This window comes from Panthera onca, chromosome X, assembly GCF_046562875.1.
Source record: "Panthera onca isolate mPanOnc1 chromosome X, mPanOnc1 haplotype 2, whole genome shotgun sequence".
NCBI classification, from domain to species: Eukaryota; Metazoa; Chordata; class Mammalia; order Carnivora; family Felidae; genus Panthera; species Panthera onca.
In genome coordinates, this window is record NC_138357.1 from 73986447 (window position 1) to 74003001 (window position 16555).

A 16555-nucleotide genomic window follows, 5' to 3' on the forward strand; every position below is an offset into this window, starting at 1 on the left:
GGTCTTTTCTGGTTCCATACAAATTTTAGGATAATTTGTTTTAGCTCTGTTAAGAATGCTGATGTTGCTTTGATAGGGATTGCATTCAATATGTAGATTGCTTTGGGTAGTATTGACATTTCAACAATATTTTTTCTTCCTATCTAGGAGCATGGAACATTTTTCCATTTTTTTGTGTGTCTTCTTCAATTTCTTTCATAAGCTTTCTATAGTTTTCATCACATAGATTTTCATCTCTTTCATTAGATTTATTCCTAGGTATTTTATGGGTTTTGGTGCAATTGTAAATGGGATAGATTCCTTGATTTCTCCTTCTATTTCTTCATTATTTGTGTATAGGAATGCAACCGATTTCTGTGCATTGATTTTATATCCTGCCACTTCGTTGAATTCATGGATCAACCTAGAAGTTTTTTGGTGGAATCTTTTGGGTTTTCCACATAGAATATCATGTCACCTGTTAAGAGTGAAAGTTTGACCTCCTCATGGATGATATGGATGTCTTTTATTTCTTTCTGTTGTCTGATTGCTGAGGCTAAGGCTTCCAATACTATGTTGAGTAACAGTTGTGAGAGTAGACATCCCTTTCTTGTTCCTGCCCTTAGGGGAAAAGCTCTCAGTTTTTCCCCATTGAGGATGACATTGGCAGTGGGTATTTCATATACGGCTTGTATGATCTTGAGGTAAAAGCCCTTCTATCTCTACTTTCTTGAGGGTTTTTTATCAAGAAAGGATGCTGTATTTTGTCAAATGCTTTGTCTGCATCTATTGAGAGGATCATGTGGTTCTTGTCCTTTTATTTATGTGATGTATCACATTGATTGTTTTGCGGATATTGAACCAGCCCTGCAACCCAGGTATAAATCCCACTTGGTCCAGGTGAATAATTTTAATGTATTGTTGGATCTGGTTGGCTATTATCTTGTTGAGGATTTTTGCATCCATGTTCATCAGGGAAATTGGTCTGTAGCTCTCCTGTTTATTGGGGTCTCTGGTTTTGGAATCAAGGTAATGCTGGCTTCATAGGAAGAGTTTGGAAGTTTTCCTTCCATTTCTATTTTTTGGAACAGCTTCAAGAGAATAGGTGTCAACTCTTCCTTAAATGTTTGGTAGAATTTCCCTGGAAAGCCATCTGGCCCTGGATGCTTGTTTTTTGGCAGATTTTTGATTACTAATTTGATTTCTTTACTGGTTATGGGCCTGTTCAAATTTTCTATTTCTTCCTGTTTCAGTTTTGATAGTGTATATGTTTCTAGAAATTTGTCCATTTCTTCCAGCTTTCCCATTTCATTGGCGTATAATTGCTCATAATATTCTCTTATTTTTTTTTTATTTCTGCTATGTTGGTTGTGATCTCTCCTCCCTCATTCTTGATTTTATTTATTTGGGTCCTTTCCTTTTTCTTTTTGATCAAACTTGATAGGGGTTTATCAATTTTGTTAATTCTTTCAAGGTACCAACTTCTGGTTTCATGGATCTGTTCTTTTTTTTTTTTTTTTTTTTTTTTTTTTGGTTTTGATAACATTGATTTCTGCTCTCGTCTTTATTATTTCCTCTCTTCTGCTGTTTTTGGGTTTTACTTGCTGTTCTTTTTCCAGCTCTTCAAGGTGTAAGGTTAGGTTGTGTCTCTGTGACCTTTCTTCATTCTTTAGGAAGGCCTGGATTGCCATATACTTCCCTCTTATGACCGCCTTTGCTGTGTCCCAGAAGTTTTGGGCTGTGTTATTTTCATTTTCACTGGCTTCCATTTTAACTTCCTCTTAACTTCTTGGTTAGCCCATTCATTCTTTAGTAGGATGGTCTTTAGTCTCCAATTATTTATCTTTCCAAATTTTTTCTTGTGGTTGATTTCGAGTTTCATAGCTTTGTGGTCTGAAAATATGCACGGAATAATCTCAATTTTTTTTTACTTGCTGAGGGCTGATGTGTGTCCCAGTATGTGGTCTATTCTGGAGAACGTTCCACATGTACTGGAGAGGAATGCGTATTCCGATGATTTAGGATGAAATCTTCTGTATATATCTGTTAAGTCCATCTCGTCCAGTGTGTCATTCAAAGCCATTGTTTCCTTGTTGATTTTCTGTTTAGATGATCTGTCCATTGCTGTAAGTGGGGTGTTGAAGTCCCTATTATGGTATTATAATCAATGAGTTTCTTTATGTTTGTGATTAAGTGATTTATATATTTGGGTTCTTCCACATTTGGAACATAAATGTTTCCAACTGTTAGGTCTTCTTGGTGGATAGACCCCTTAATTATCATATAATGCCCCTCTTTATCTCTTGTTACAGTCTTTATTTTAAACTCTAGATTGTCTGATATAAGTTTGGCTACTCCAGCTTTCTTTTGGAGATCATTAGTATGATAGATAGTTCTCCATTCCCTTACTTTTAATCTGAAAGTGTGTTTAGGTCTTAAATGGGTCTCTTGTAAACAGCAGCTAGATGGATCTTGTTTTCTTATCCATTCTGTTGCCTTATGTCATTTGATTGGGGCATTTAGTCCATTGACATTTAGAGTGAGTACTGAAAGATATGAATTCATTGACATTATGTTGCCCGTAGAGTTTGACTTTCTGGTGGTGTTCTCTGGTCCTTTCTAGTCTTTGTTGCTTTTGGTCGTTTTTCTTCCATCTTTTTCTCTTCTCAGAGTCCCCCATAAAAGTTCTTGCAGGGCTGGTTTAGTGGTCACGAACTCCTTTAATTTTGTTTCTCAGGGAAACTGAATCTCTCCTTCTGTTTTGAATGAAAGCCTTGATGGATAAAGAATTTGTGGCTGCATATTTTTCCAATTCAACGCATTGAATATATCCTGCCACTCTTTTCTGGTCTGCCAAGTTTCTGTGGCTAGGTCTGCTGCAAACCTGATGTGTCTTCCCTTGTAGGTTAAGGACTTTTTTCCTCTTGCTGCTTTCAGATTCTTTACTTGCCTGGCTATTTTGTGAATTTGACTATGATATGCCTTGATGAAGGTCGGTTTTTGTTGAATCTAATGGCAGTCCTCTGTGCTTCCTGGATTTTGATGTCTGTGTCGTTCCCCAGGCTAGGAAAGTTTTCCACTATGATTTGTTCACATAACCCTTCCACCCCTTTTTCTCTGTCTTCATCTTCTGAGACTCCTGTGATTCTGATGTTGTTCCTTTTTAATGAGTCACTGATTTCTCTAATTCTTAAATCATGCTCTTTGCCTTAGTCTCCTGTAGAGAATAAGCTTACAGATCCCCCAGGCTTACATCAATGGGTTAACAAGGCATAAAGAAGTACAAAACCATTGGATGCTCACATCTGAGTTTGGGTAAAAAAGACAAGGCAATCAAGAATAGGGAGGTACAAAGGAACCCAATACATAGGTATATGAAATAAACAAGATTAAGTATTCAGGGTGGAAGCACCCCACAATTTAGTACTATAACAGAATGCTGCTTTCACAGGAAGGAAGGACCAAGTTAGGTAAACAGGTAAATTGGGCTATAGACCACTGTGCTACAGGTGAAGTAGACCAGAGCAGAGATGATTAACAAAAGAAAAGGTGCCTTGTTAACTCTGAGGTCACGTGTCCTACCTGTCTCATCCCCTAGGCTAGCTAAGATAAACAGAGGTGGTGCCTCATGTTCGCTATAAACAACCTTCCACCTGACTGCCTGGCATCAGCATTTTGCTTTGTATTAGTCCAAACCCCTAACCCCAAATGTCTTCAGGACCCCTTTCCCTCACAACCACAAGTTAAAGTTCACAGATTTATTGTCTCTTTGCACATGTCCATCACCATGTTTGTAAGCCTTCTTATCCTAATAAACACAGGGCAAGGACTCTTATTTGGGGCTCTTGTCTTTTCCTGGACATTAGCAATCTCTTGTTTTTTCATCCTGTGTCCTGCTCTCTTGCTAGACAAGAGAGAACATTGGACACAGAGTCTACAACAGTCTCCCTCTTTTTTTCTGCTCCATTGTTCTCCATAAGTTTGTCTTCTATATTGCTTATTTGCTGCTCTGCCTCATCTGTCCTTGACACTGTGGCATCCATTCAAGACTAAGGCTCAGTTACAACATTTTTATTTTCATCCTGACTAACTTTAATCTCCGCGGAAAGGGATTCTAATCTGTTTTCAACCTCAGCTAGTATTCTTATTATCGTGATTCTAAATCCTGGTTCAGACATCTTTCTTGTATCTGTGTTGATTAAGTCCCTGGCTGTCATTTCTCCCTGTTCTTTCTTTTGGGGTGAATTCCTTCATTTCATCATTTTGAAGGAAGAAAAGGAATTAAAAAGGTAAAAAAAAATTAAAATTAAAAAATTAAAAACACACAAAAAATCAAATAAAGGATGCTAGATCCTAGGTGTGTTCTGGTCTGGTTGTTGAAAGGAGCTTGATAGGTTAGAGAAAAAAGGAAAGAAAAGAAAGGAAAGAAAAGGAAAATGCTTGAAAATTTGAAAAAAATGAATACAATGAAATAGAATAAAATGAAATGATGAAATTAAAAAAGAACTTGAAAAATTTACAAAAAGGTAAAAAAAGTAGAAAATATTAAATAATATTTTTAATAGAAATGGAAAATAAAAATAAATTTTTTCTCTTTCTGTATTCAAGGATAAAAAAAGAAAGAAAAGAAATTGAATAGATGGACCAGTAGACTTAAGTAAGATTGAAATTATATCAGATTCCCCTAGAAGTCAAACTATGAAGCACTTTATAGTCTGTAAACTAAGCAGGCAAAGAGACTTGTGTTGTTCCTGAAGAGTGAGGTTGGCCCAGTTGGGCAGGGCTTAGTGCAATGGCTCTGTTCTCCACTAGATGGTGCTGCTTAGCTTACTGGGGTTGATTGTTGTGGTCCTGTAGGTGTGTATGCACAGATGCAGAAGGAGTGAAAATCGTGTCACCCAGCTACCCAGTCTGTAGTATCAGAACTCTGTGCTCTCCACGACCAGAAATCAGGCACCCCTCCTTTGTCTCCAGCTTCCATCCACTCCCCACTTTTACACTGTCTGTGACCAAGCCATCAGGTTGCCAGGTAGCACCTCCCTTCTGAGTTTTATCTCAGATGTAGCTGTGTTTCCCAACCCCTCACTTCTGAGGGACTGTGGCTTTGACCCGCTCAGACCCTCTGGGGGAGAGTCTCACTGAGCAATGGCCAGGTGCCGGCCCACCCCCAGGAACATTCAGGAGACCATGCTGCTGCTGATGCCCAGAGACTGTGGCCACGTGCCAGCCCACCCCGGAAAAAGTTTGCGCTATCTTGTAGCAGCAGCATTTCAGGGATTATGGAAAATTGCAACACACATCTGCACCAGTCTACCCCCTTAACGTCCTTGTTCCAGCACCAGTGAATGTGGTTGCTCTCCAGGGTCCACTGGGGCCTTTGCCTGTGGGGAGGCTGCACAGCCTCTACCAAATGTCCTGCCAGCAGGGGAACCACCTCTCCCCATGTGGCCTGAGGATCCTAAGGACCTCGCTTTCTGTTCCTGGGGTTTGCCCTTCCCACCAGAGTACCACCAGGTATCAAGCTGCAGAGTTTCAGACCCTGAACTCTCCCTGTTTATAAAGTTTTAATGGAATTTAAACCCTCTCCTTTCTCCTTTCTCCCTGTTTTGTTCAGTCCCTTGAGTAATCTTTCTTTTCTCTCCAGCTGCTTTTGGGCAGGGGGGGGATGTTTTCTGTACTCTCCCCCCATCTCTGTCTTCTCTCTGCAAGGAAAAACAGCTCCCTGCCCTCCACGGGCTTCTCCCCCAGTTCACCTCTTTGTGCTGCCTATCTGCTGAGTTCTCTGGTTCAGGTTGTACAGATTGTTGTGTTAATCCTCAAATCAGTTTTCTAGGTGTGCAAGATGGTTTAGTGTTGATCTGGCTGTATTTCAGGGATGAGAGATGCAAAAAAAACTTCCATGCTGTTCTGCCATCTTGGCCCCCTCCTAGAAATCCTCTGTTCAGCAGTTTTAAGAGACTTTTCTCTTTAGCCCTCATATATATATATATATATATATATATATATATATATATATATATATTTTTTTTTTTTTTTAATACCTAACAGTCAGACTTCCTAAAAAATCTAAGAGATGCTACTTGCCAAGGGAAAAAAAATGCATTTTAATAATACTCACATGTTTCCTCCAAGAAGTTTTGAGTTGAGGGTGATGGTAACTGCACCAAACCAGACAATGACAAAAACTTCTGCAAACTGGGGCCCTCCATCCTTTTCACTATCTACAGAGCTTCTTTGAAGCATTCTGTGACAAGGAAATGGCATGAGAAATGCTTCATCTTTTATTTAGAGCAATAAAGTTAAGGCATGGGTTGTCCAACATTGAATCAGAGAGCTGTCTGAAACCTCACCTAGAGATCTGTAATATGTAGGCTGTATAAAAGGAAGATGTCAGAAATATTTAGCAAGGCTCCTTTATTTCAAATTCCAAATGCCTCAGGACTACAAGGGTTGCCTCATATGGCCTTGTTAAGATGTTTACATGCATTACTGAAGACCGTTTTGGTTAAGCAGAGGTTATAAACTGAAGGGCCAAATGTGGCTCACAGACATGAGGTGGTTGGTCTGTACATGGCTTAACATGGGTTTAAATCCAAGATGACATTATTTTAAAGTTGGGAGGTTTCACATAAAAACATGTATTTCTGGGGGCACCTGGGTGACTTGGTTGAGCATCCAACTTTGGCTCAGGTCATGATCTCGTGGTTCATGGGTTCGAGCCCCACATTGGGCTCTGTGCTGACAGCACAGAGCCTGGAGCCTGTTTTAGATTCTGTGTCTCCCTCTCTCTCTGCCCCTCTCCTGCTCACTCTCTCTCTCTCTCTCTCTCTCTCTCAAAAAATAAACATTAAAAAATATGTATTTCTGGATTTTCTTAAAAAACCAGAAGAATTTCTAACACTGGGCCTACATTCCTACACAGGAACAATTGGGAGCAGGTGACACAGCAGCAGCTCCCTTCACAAGGGGCTTCAGGTCACCAATTCCCAACAAATACATTTAGGTTACTTTTCTAGCCCTTAGACACATTTGGATTTATAATCCTGGGGTTAAGTCTTTAGTTCTTACATTCAAAAATGGAAACGTTCTATAAACCTATTTAGCTATGGATTTTTAAAAATAAAAACATACAGATTATTACTAAGAGACTTTGCTTTAAAATAGAGTAGTTGAACTGTCACTTAAATATCCTCTCTTTGTCTAAGAATTTTACAGACATAAACTGTTTTGAACTTTGGACAAGAACACTTGGATTCAGTGTCATTTTTTTCAGAAAAATAATAAATACCACCAAGCTCACAACCTCTTTTCATTACATAGTATAGACAAGTCACATAGTAAGTCTTGCCCTGCTATGCTGTTTGCCAGTACAGGCTTTTGTATTCTACAGTTGTACATACTCCACTCTGAGTCCTGACAATCCGATGCAAGGAATGCTGGCATTCATCACTTGTCTGGAATCTCTATTGCTTCAGCATGGTATGATGGAAGAACATTAACTGGCCTCAAAGGAAGGAGATCCAGAAAGTGATCCTAGTTCTGTCACTAGATACATACACTAGAGTAATCATTTCATGTCTTGGGACTCCAGTTTTCCTCTCTGCATATAAATTGGGTTAAACTACATAATCTCTAATGTTAACCTTTTAAAACTAAAAAAGTACACGCTCAGAGATTCTAATATAAACCTGTCCATCAAGGCACCGGGTTATTGCCCTTGATGTGGTTATTAAAGGGCTAAGAAATAGCACTCTATGTTATTACCTAAATCAACACATGTTCAATTTACATTAAAAAATGGGTATGGGAGCCTGGGTGGTTCAGTCAGTTAAGCATCCAACTTGATTTCAGCTCAGGTCATGATTTCATAGTTGGTGAGATCAAGCCCCATGGAGCCTGCGTGAGATTCTCTCTCTCTCTCTCTCTCTCTCTCTCTCTGCCCCTTCCTCTCTCACGCTCTCTTTCCCTTCCTCCCTCTCTCTCAAAAAAACTTTAAAGTAAAAAAGTGGGTAGAAAAGCCAGTAAGAAACTTGTTGAATTTAGAATCATAAAACATCAAGCCTGGAAAGGATCCTCAGCCATCTCCTTTTACAGATATGGGAGAGGAGACCCATAGGGGTTAGGTGGGAAGAGAGGTGTAATAATCATAGAGATAGAGAACGGGCAGTCAAGGAAACCTGAGGTTGAATCCCAGGTCTACCACTGACTGTGTGATCTTGGTTCAGTCCTCAATCTCTCTGAACCTAAGCTTGTTTGTCAAAAAAAGAAAATAATATTCTTGTTATGATGTTAAAATAAGAGAAGGTATTTAAAAGTTTTCTGTAAACTGGGAAAAATTATTATACACATTTTGGTTCTAAGTAGCCCAAAATCGCTTTGCTGATAGCGCAGTCAGGATGAGAACCCAGAACTGAATCCTAATGCAGTACTTTTTTTCCTCGCTACCAATGGTTATATTCCCCTCTCCAATGGAACTTCGCTCCTCCTGTCCTCTCCCTTTATGTACTATGTGTATAGAAAGCCTAACACTTTGAAACATGATCTTGCTTTGAACTGTACCACTTCTACTCTAATTTATTCTCATTCATATTATTGTTAAGATTTAAAAACAATATGTTTGCAAATAAACATTGCTTAAACCTATAGATATTTAATTCACTTAGTTTAATGATAGGGAGGTGCATGAGAGTAAACAAATATCTATTCAACAAAAATGGCTAAAGCAGGCTAAGAAATTGGTAAACAGGTGAGCATAATTTTCCCATCTCTAATTCCATCATTTTTTGAATTGATCTGGAAACCTACTTGACTTTATAGATTTAAACCATAAGGAGCATAATGTGTCAAAGAAGTCCTAACTGAAATATTCAATATTCCCCTCAATTTTGAAACTCCACACAAAAAAGTATAGTCTATCTCAAATGACAAAGGACGGAAATGTAAGTACTTACAATGCAAGTGTCACACAAAGGATCAAAGGGCCCCATAAATCCCCTACAAGGCAAGCAAAAAACAGAAGATTGTTAAGAAACAACTATGTAGAATTTTCTATCTTTATTCCAATATCTGCCTCTCCTACTCTTGGAATTCAGACATCAAGGCTCTCCCTGCCCAAGCCTTCCAACCTCTTACCCCTCTGCCTGCCCTCCCTGCTCCCCGATTCTGAATACCCTTCTTCATATATCCTTTAAATTCTGTTTACTCCATATCCCACAAATCACCCTTCTTCCACCTACTAAGCCACATTCCAGCATGCTATAAAGACCAATGGGCCAGGAGTCAAGAGACTTAGGTGCTCCACCCTCAGAAACACTAGAGTTAACTCATTCCGCCAAACTGACACTATAGGAGACAAGGCAAACATAATCAGGGTCACCTCAAGAATATGAAAATTGAAGCTGAGAAGTGACTTACCCAAGTTTATATAAATATTTATTATGTATGGAAGTGGGACCACAACCTAGATCTTCTGATTCCTACTCCAAAGTTCTTTCCACTCTGCCACACTGCTTCCCTTTTATAATCATTAAATTGAACTAGTATGGAATCGCTGTTCTTATAAGTGAAAAAACAGCCCAATATTGGTAATTTTATAAAGTTAAACCTTAGCAAATAACATGAAAGCTTTTTGAAAGGTATAAATCGCTCTACCAACATCAGGTGTAAGCACAGTGGTTCTCAATTAATAGCTGTTAGGTACTTAATATGCCAACAGATGAGTAACATACAGCTTAGAGCAAAATTACCTTCCTCAACAAATATGAAAAAAGATACATATACCATTTCTAACTTTAACCTCATATGTACATAACTTTAAATAAGTATGCATATGTACATACTTACATTGGTTTTTCTTCATATTATATAAGTAATTTTGATATCACTGTGGCAAGTTGGGAAGATGTAAAAACAAATCATAATCCTACCACTCTGATTAAATATTGTTCTTGTTAAATTTTTGAACTTATCAATTGAAAAGTGAATTCAAGTACAACTGACATTAATATACTGGCTTTTAAAAAATACACTGAGGTTTTTAATTAATAAAATTCTGTAACTGTATTTAAAAATCTTTATTTTAGTAGAATATATATATATAGAATATATTATAAACACACATATATATATATATACATACATGTATATAAATGTATATATATATAAACACAAAATTTACCATTTGAGTCACTTCTAAGTGTACAGGCTTTGAGTACAGTCATCGTTGTACAACCTTCATATTTCCCATCTCCAGAACTTTTTCATCTTCCCAAACTAAAACTCCAACCCATGAAATAATAACTCTCCACTTAGCCTCCAGCAATCATCATTTTACTTTGTTTCTAGAAATTCAACTATTCTAGGTACCTAATATAAGTGAAAAAATATAATATACGTCCTCTTGCGACTGGCTTATTTTACTCAGCACAATGTCTTCATGGTTCATCCATGTCATAGCTGTCAGAATTTCACTCCTTTTTAAAACTAAGTAATATTCCATTAATACATAGTATATGACATGGTGTATATGCCACAATTTGTTTATCCATCCATTGATGCCATTTGAAATTGTTTTCACCTTTTGGCTATTGTGAATAATGCTGCTATGAACATGGGTGTACAAATATCTGTTTGAGTTCCTCCTTTCAATTTTTGGGTATATACTCAGAAGTGGAATTGCTGGATCATATAGTCATTCTATGCTTAGTTTTCTAAGAAGTCACCATGTCGTTTTGCACAGTAGCTGCACCATTTTACATTTCCACTAGCAATGCACGAGGGTTACAATTTCTCCATATTCTCACCAGTAGTTGTTATTTTCTGTTTCTTTGATAATGACCATCTTAATGGGTGCAGAGTCATATTGCATTGTGGTTTTTTTTTTTTAAAGATTTTTAAGTTGTGAATTTTTTCCTTGCCACTTTGCCCAGGACTGTGCTAACACAGCAGGGAAGAAGTGCAAATCTGGGCCATGACTTACTCACCCTTTGTCACAGCCCATCTGTGTATCCCAAGGTCTGAGAATGGACCTTAACATATGACACGGCTAATAATCATCACTAATCAGCAAAGTTAACACACTGGTTCTGCATTGTCACTGAATCAACCTTGCTCTGAACGGAGCCACAGCAGCAGTTGAAAGGATATCTTCACATCTGGGATAACAGTGGTAGAATGGAAAGGGCACTGAACTTGAAAACTGGGTTCTAATTTTGCCTGTGTCATCCTAACCGATACTCACCTTCATGGAGACTCGTTTTCTTCACCTGTAAAACAGGAGCCATAACTTTTCATAAGGTTGTTGTAAGGATTAAAAAAGAGGTATGTGTATGTAGGCAGAGGCAAGGCACTAGAATAATAGCTATCATTTATGGAGTGCCTAATAAATGTCAGATGCTGTGCAAGGTGGCTGGTATGCATGATCTCTAATCCTCACCAGCAGGTATGTTATTATCTCCACTTTAACAGGGGAAGAAAGTTGAGCCTCAGAAAAGTTAACTGTCTTATCCAAGATAACACAGGTAGGGATGGAACTGCTATCCAAACCCAGATCTGTCCATGCTCTTTCCATCACATACCAGCGGTGGCAAATCATGTCAGCTTCAACCCACGGTGTACTATGTTGAAAAAGATTCTGACGCTGCATCCAGTCTCCACAGAGTGACGGCATATATGCCACATATTTGGCATTCCTACATTATAGCTGAAATGCCGCCAAAATAGAAGGTACACTCATGTATAACATCATTGTTACTATTCTCACACAACTGATTCAATTTTTCTAATAAAGGGTACTATGAAAATGACACTAAAAGGTCTAACAATTTTAATAATAAATTCTAAATAAGAGCATAATGTACTGCAAGCACTGTTTTGATAGAACTCTTGAACAAAAAAAAATACAGTCATCAGACTAATAGTTCTGAAAATAGAAATGTCAATAAAGGTATTAATAATTTTGTTAATCCTTAATGGGTATTAGCTGTTATTCTAATTTAATATTGAAACATTTTGCCTTTCCTTTGGAGACTGTCAGCTCTTTGACTGAACAAAAGTTCCTATGTGTTTACAATTTCCAGAGATATTTTTTGCAGTGTCCACTATAGTAGTTGAGGATATACAAACTGTATTTGTTGATGAAGATAATATATTAAACAAAATCTTCCAGTCTCTGAAATTCCATTCTAATTTTTTTTATTTCTTCCCAAATTTTCATTTGCATATTCATTTATATATTTTTTCATCCAGTTTTCTTACCACAGAAATTTAGCCATATAGGGGCGCTTGGGTGGTTCAGTCGGTTGAGCATCTGACTTCAACTCAGGTCATGATCTCACACTCATGGGTTTGAGCCCCGTATTGGGCTCTGTGCTGACAGCTCAGAGCCTGGAACCTGCTTTGGATTCTGTAGCTCCCTCTCACTCTGCCCCTCCCCCACTTGCTCTCTCTCTCTCTCTCTCTCTCTCAAAATAAACATAATAATAAATTTTTTTAATTACAAAAAAGAAATTTAGCCACATAAAGTACTTATGATAAGATAAAGCGAAAAACAGAAAATTGTCAAAAACCTCATATACTTACAATCTCTCAAAAGAGTATTACTTTTTCTTGGATACAAAACATGCATGAATTTTTTCCCAACAGCTTTTAGATCACGCATCTGAAAGACATAAACAACTTGCTGCATTGTCATGACCAAAGTTGCCAAGTAGTTCCCTTACTTAATTTGCTAAGATTTATTTTAATTTCATGGGAATCCTTCATGTGGAATTTTAGAACTACAATTCCAGTTTAACTCCTTCACAATACAAACAAACCAGAGAGGTAGGGCTTTTCTATTAACTCCTTAGGCCAACGTTTAACTCTTTACCATACCCACCAGTTCTATTTTGATTTTTAAAGCTCTGTAAAAGAGAACTATAGCCGTTCTGATACCTTAAAGAAATTAAAGTAATAATAGCACTACTAAAGTCTGCTCTGCAAAACATGGCATCTGACATTCCGTTCACAAGTGATGAAGTCCCAAGGGCCAATCAGCCTGCTCCCCAGCTACCACATTATTCACAATATAAAACAAATTAGTTTCCAACATTCCCAATTTAACTGGTAAATGAAGCCTAGAAGCCAGATTTTTAAGAATCAAGACATTTGAGGAAGAATATAGTAATACAAACATAACCTCTCAAAATATAGTTGAGATAATTCTGTCCTAATTTTTTCACCTAGAAATTTCTTTGTGTCGGGGCGCCTGGGTGGCTCAGTTGGTTAAGCGTCTGACTTCAGCTCAGGTCATGATCTCACAGTTCGTGAGTTCAAGCCCCGCATCAGGCTCTGTACTGACAGCACAAAACCTGGAGCCCACTGCGAATTCCATGTCTCTCCCTCTCTCTCTGTTTCTCCCCTGCCCCTGCTCTCTCACTCACTCTCTCTCTCTATTTCTCTCTCTCTCTCTCAAAAATAAATGAACATTAAAAAAAATTTCTTCATGTTATTAACAGTGCTTTGTAAATACATTTTTAATGGCTGTTCGGTATTCCACCACATAGATGTAACATTATTTAATTGATATCCCCTCTGGTGTTCAATTTTTCCCTATTATAACGAATGCTGGGATGAACATTTTTGTACATTAATATTTTTCTGTATTTTAAAAACATATTTTTTAAAAAATTTCCGTATACTCTAGGTGGAGCAGAATTATCAGCTTAAAAATATTTGAACATCTGAATATTCTTAATACTCATTATAGCCAAACTGCTTTCCAAAAAGGCTATACCAAATTATTCTCTAGAGTAAAATCTTAAAATTTCAATAAATTATATTGAAAGTCAGTGAACCAAACAAAACAAATATTACAAAGTGCTATTAGTTATTTAGTCCCATGATACTGAACAGAAGTTCTTTCAACTAGTCTCACTTACAATAGTATTCTGAACAGATTCATTTAACGTGGAGCTGTCAAATTCCCGAATGTGAGATCTCATAGGAATGGTGATTTCTCCTTCCACAGGGATGTCTTGTGAGATGGATATATCAGAAAGGCCTGCAAACTGAGAAGAGTTGGGAAAAAAAAAATTAAAGCCTGTAATCAACTACAGCATTCCTCAAAGACATCATTTCCTAGTGAGTAGGGAGTATGTCTTTTTTTTAAATATTTTTATTCTTTCTTTAGTTTTGAGAGAGAGACAGCGAGACAGAGTGTGAGTGGGGGAGGAGCAGAGAGAGAGTGAGACATAGAATCCGAAGCGGGATCCAAGCTCTGAACTGTCAGCACAGTGCCCGACGCAGGGCTTGAATTCACAAACCACGATATCATGACCTGAGCCGAAGCTGGATGCTTAACCAAGGGAGTCACCCAGGTGCCCCGGGACTATGTCTTTTTGCAGGGCTTTATACACTTTTGAAAGCAAGGCATTAATTTATCAGACATTAAACAATGTGGTTAACTGAAATTCTCAAATGCTTATTTCTTTTAAAGGAGATAGCATTTGATGGAAAAAACATGAAGCAAATTTCACAGACACTTTCTTGCCCTTAAATATTTGGTTTCTTTCAAGCATGAAATCTTCACAGGACACACACAAGCTAGCAAGATTGCAAAGCTATTTAAAAAGACCTTTCAGCAATGACATCTTCACATAGTCACAATTCTGTAGCTCTTTTGCTCTTTGATAGGCTCTGGTGGCCTCTGCTGGCTAGAAAAAAGCATTATGTGAAGCCTAAAGCGAAACTAGGAAGAACAGGGAAATAGCAAAATAAATCTTAATCTATACTCTTTTTAGCAGGTTATCTGGCAAACCAGATCAAATAACATTTCCAAAATGAATTATGAGACTAAAAGCTTTTAAACTCATGTTCATCTGCCAAATTTGATCACTGTAACTAAACCTCAGGAGTCTTCTAGTTCCTAAGAAAACAAACACGACGATCACTTCTCCCATGATTTTTGGCCCAATGGGCACAATATTTACAGGGTAGCAGCTGCAGGTAAATGAAGTGTAAGACAGTATACTGAAATTCTAGGAAGAATAAAGTTGTTCAAAGAACTTCTGAAAAATAAATTCTCAAACACACTTTTTAATAAGAAACACAAATTAGGGGTACCTGGGTGGCTCAGTCGGTTGAGTGTCCGACTTCGGCTCCCGTCATGATTTCACAGTCTGTGAGTTTGAGCCCTGCGTCGCACTCTGTGCTGACAGCTCAGAGCCTGGAGCCTGCTTTGGATTCTGAGTCTCCCTCTCTCTCTGCCCCTCCCCCACTTGCTCTCTCTCCTTCAAAAATAAATAAACATCAAAAAAAAAAAAAGAAATGAAAATTATAACTGCTTGTAATAAAAATGTTTATGTGTTAAGACTGGCAAAAATCCAACAGTTTGACAACATACTCTGCAGGTGAAACTGTGGGGAAAGAGTATTCACACGTTTCTGGTGGAAATGCAAAGTAGTACTACATTCTACTGAAGATGAATCTGGCCATACCTAGCAAATTTATATATGGATCATCCACTGAAAGCAATGCCACTTTTAGGAGTCTAAAGATAGAGTAGCAAAAATACTACTCCATTGTTCCAAAAGGAACATATACACAAAGCTGTTTATTATAATGTTACTTGTAAAAGCAAAAACCTGAGAATAACCTAAACATCCATCAACATAGAACTAGCTGAACAAAGTATGATGTATTCACATAATGGAGCACTGTGCATCTATAATAAGGAATGGGAGTATCTCTAAAGAACTATTTATGGAGTATTGAATAAAAAAGCAATGTGGAGAAAAGTTTTTATAATATGCTGCCATTCATTTAAGAAAGTAGAGGCTATAAAGGCGCTCAATGCACACACACGCACACACACTCACATGTGAATGTTACTTTTAAATGTAAGACATGTATAAGAAATAAATCATGCAGTATAATTTAAGTCATACATAATGTAAGAAATAAGTCACATGATTTTTTTTAAAAGAGGCTTCCATTAAGGAAAGGAGAGAATAAGGTAGAGGAGATAGAGAAGCTAGGCTTCTGCAAATACAAGTAGTTCTATATATAGGACTTGAAGTCATATAAATAGTTCACATAATCATGAAACAAAATTAAAATTTAGAAGTCCGGGGCACCTGGGTAGCTCAGTCTGTTAAGCGTCTCACTTTGGCTCATAGCTCGTGAGTTTGAGACCCACGTCGGGCTCTGTGCTGACAGCTCAGAACCTGGAGCCTGCTTCGGATTCTGTGTCTCCCTCTCTCTCTGCCCCTCCCCTGCTTGCACTTTGTCTCTCTGTCTCCGTCTCTCTCAAAAATAAATAGACGTTTAAAATTTTTAAAAAAAATTTAAAAGAAGTCCTTAAAACTGAAAGAAAAATGAAACAAATGAATCTACTGTACATTGAATTAAATGCACAAGTACACAGAGAGCCAACTATTTCAAGTGACTTTAGAACACTGTAATTTGACTTGTGAGTAGGATACAGAAAGCTAGAAAGAATACCCCTACCACTAGAACAATGAGGAAAAGTTAAACTACAAAATCATAACTTTTCTTAAACCCATCAGACAGTTGAGGTTGTAGGGCAACCAAGTAG

General features: G+C 37.7%; 1 protein-coding gene across 2 annotated transcripts in view; it reads right to left on the minus strand.

The window, feature by feature from the left end:
- YIPF6 (Yip1 domain family member 6) overlaps positions 1 to 16555 on the minus strand; it is a 42333-nt gene that overhangs the window by 14964 nt on the left and 10814 nt on the right. For both annotated transcript variants that reach the window (XM_081793659.1, XM_081793660.1), the window contains exons 2-5: positions 13899 to 14027; positions 12559 to 12637; positions 8931 to 8973; positions 6098 to 6223 (exon numbers count right to left, since the gene is read on the minus strand). In XM_081793659.1, coding sequence (XP_081649785.1) covers positions 6098 to 6223; positions 8931 to 8973; positions 12559 to 12637; positions 13899 to 14027 — 377 coding nt within the window. The remainder of the gene's footprint in view (positions 1 to 6097; positions 6224 to 8930; positions 8974 to 12558; positions 12638 to 13898; positions 14028 to 16555) is intronic.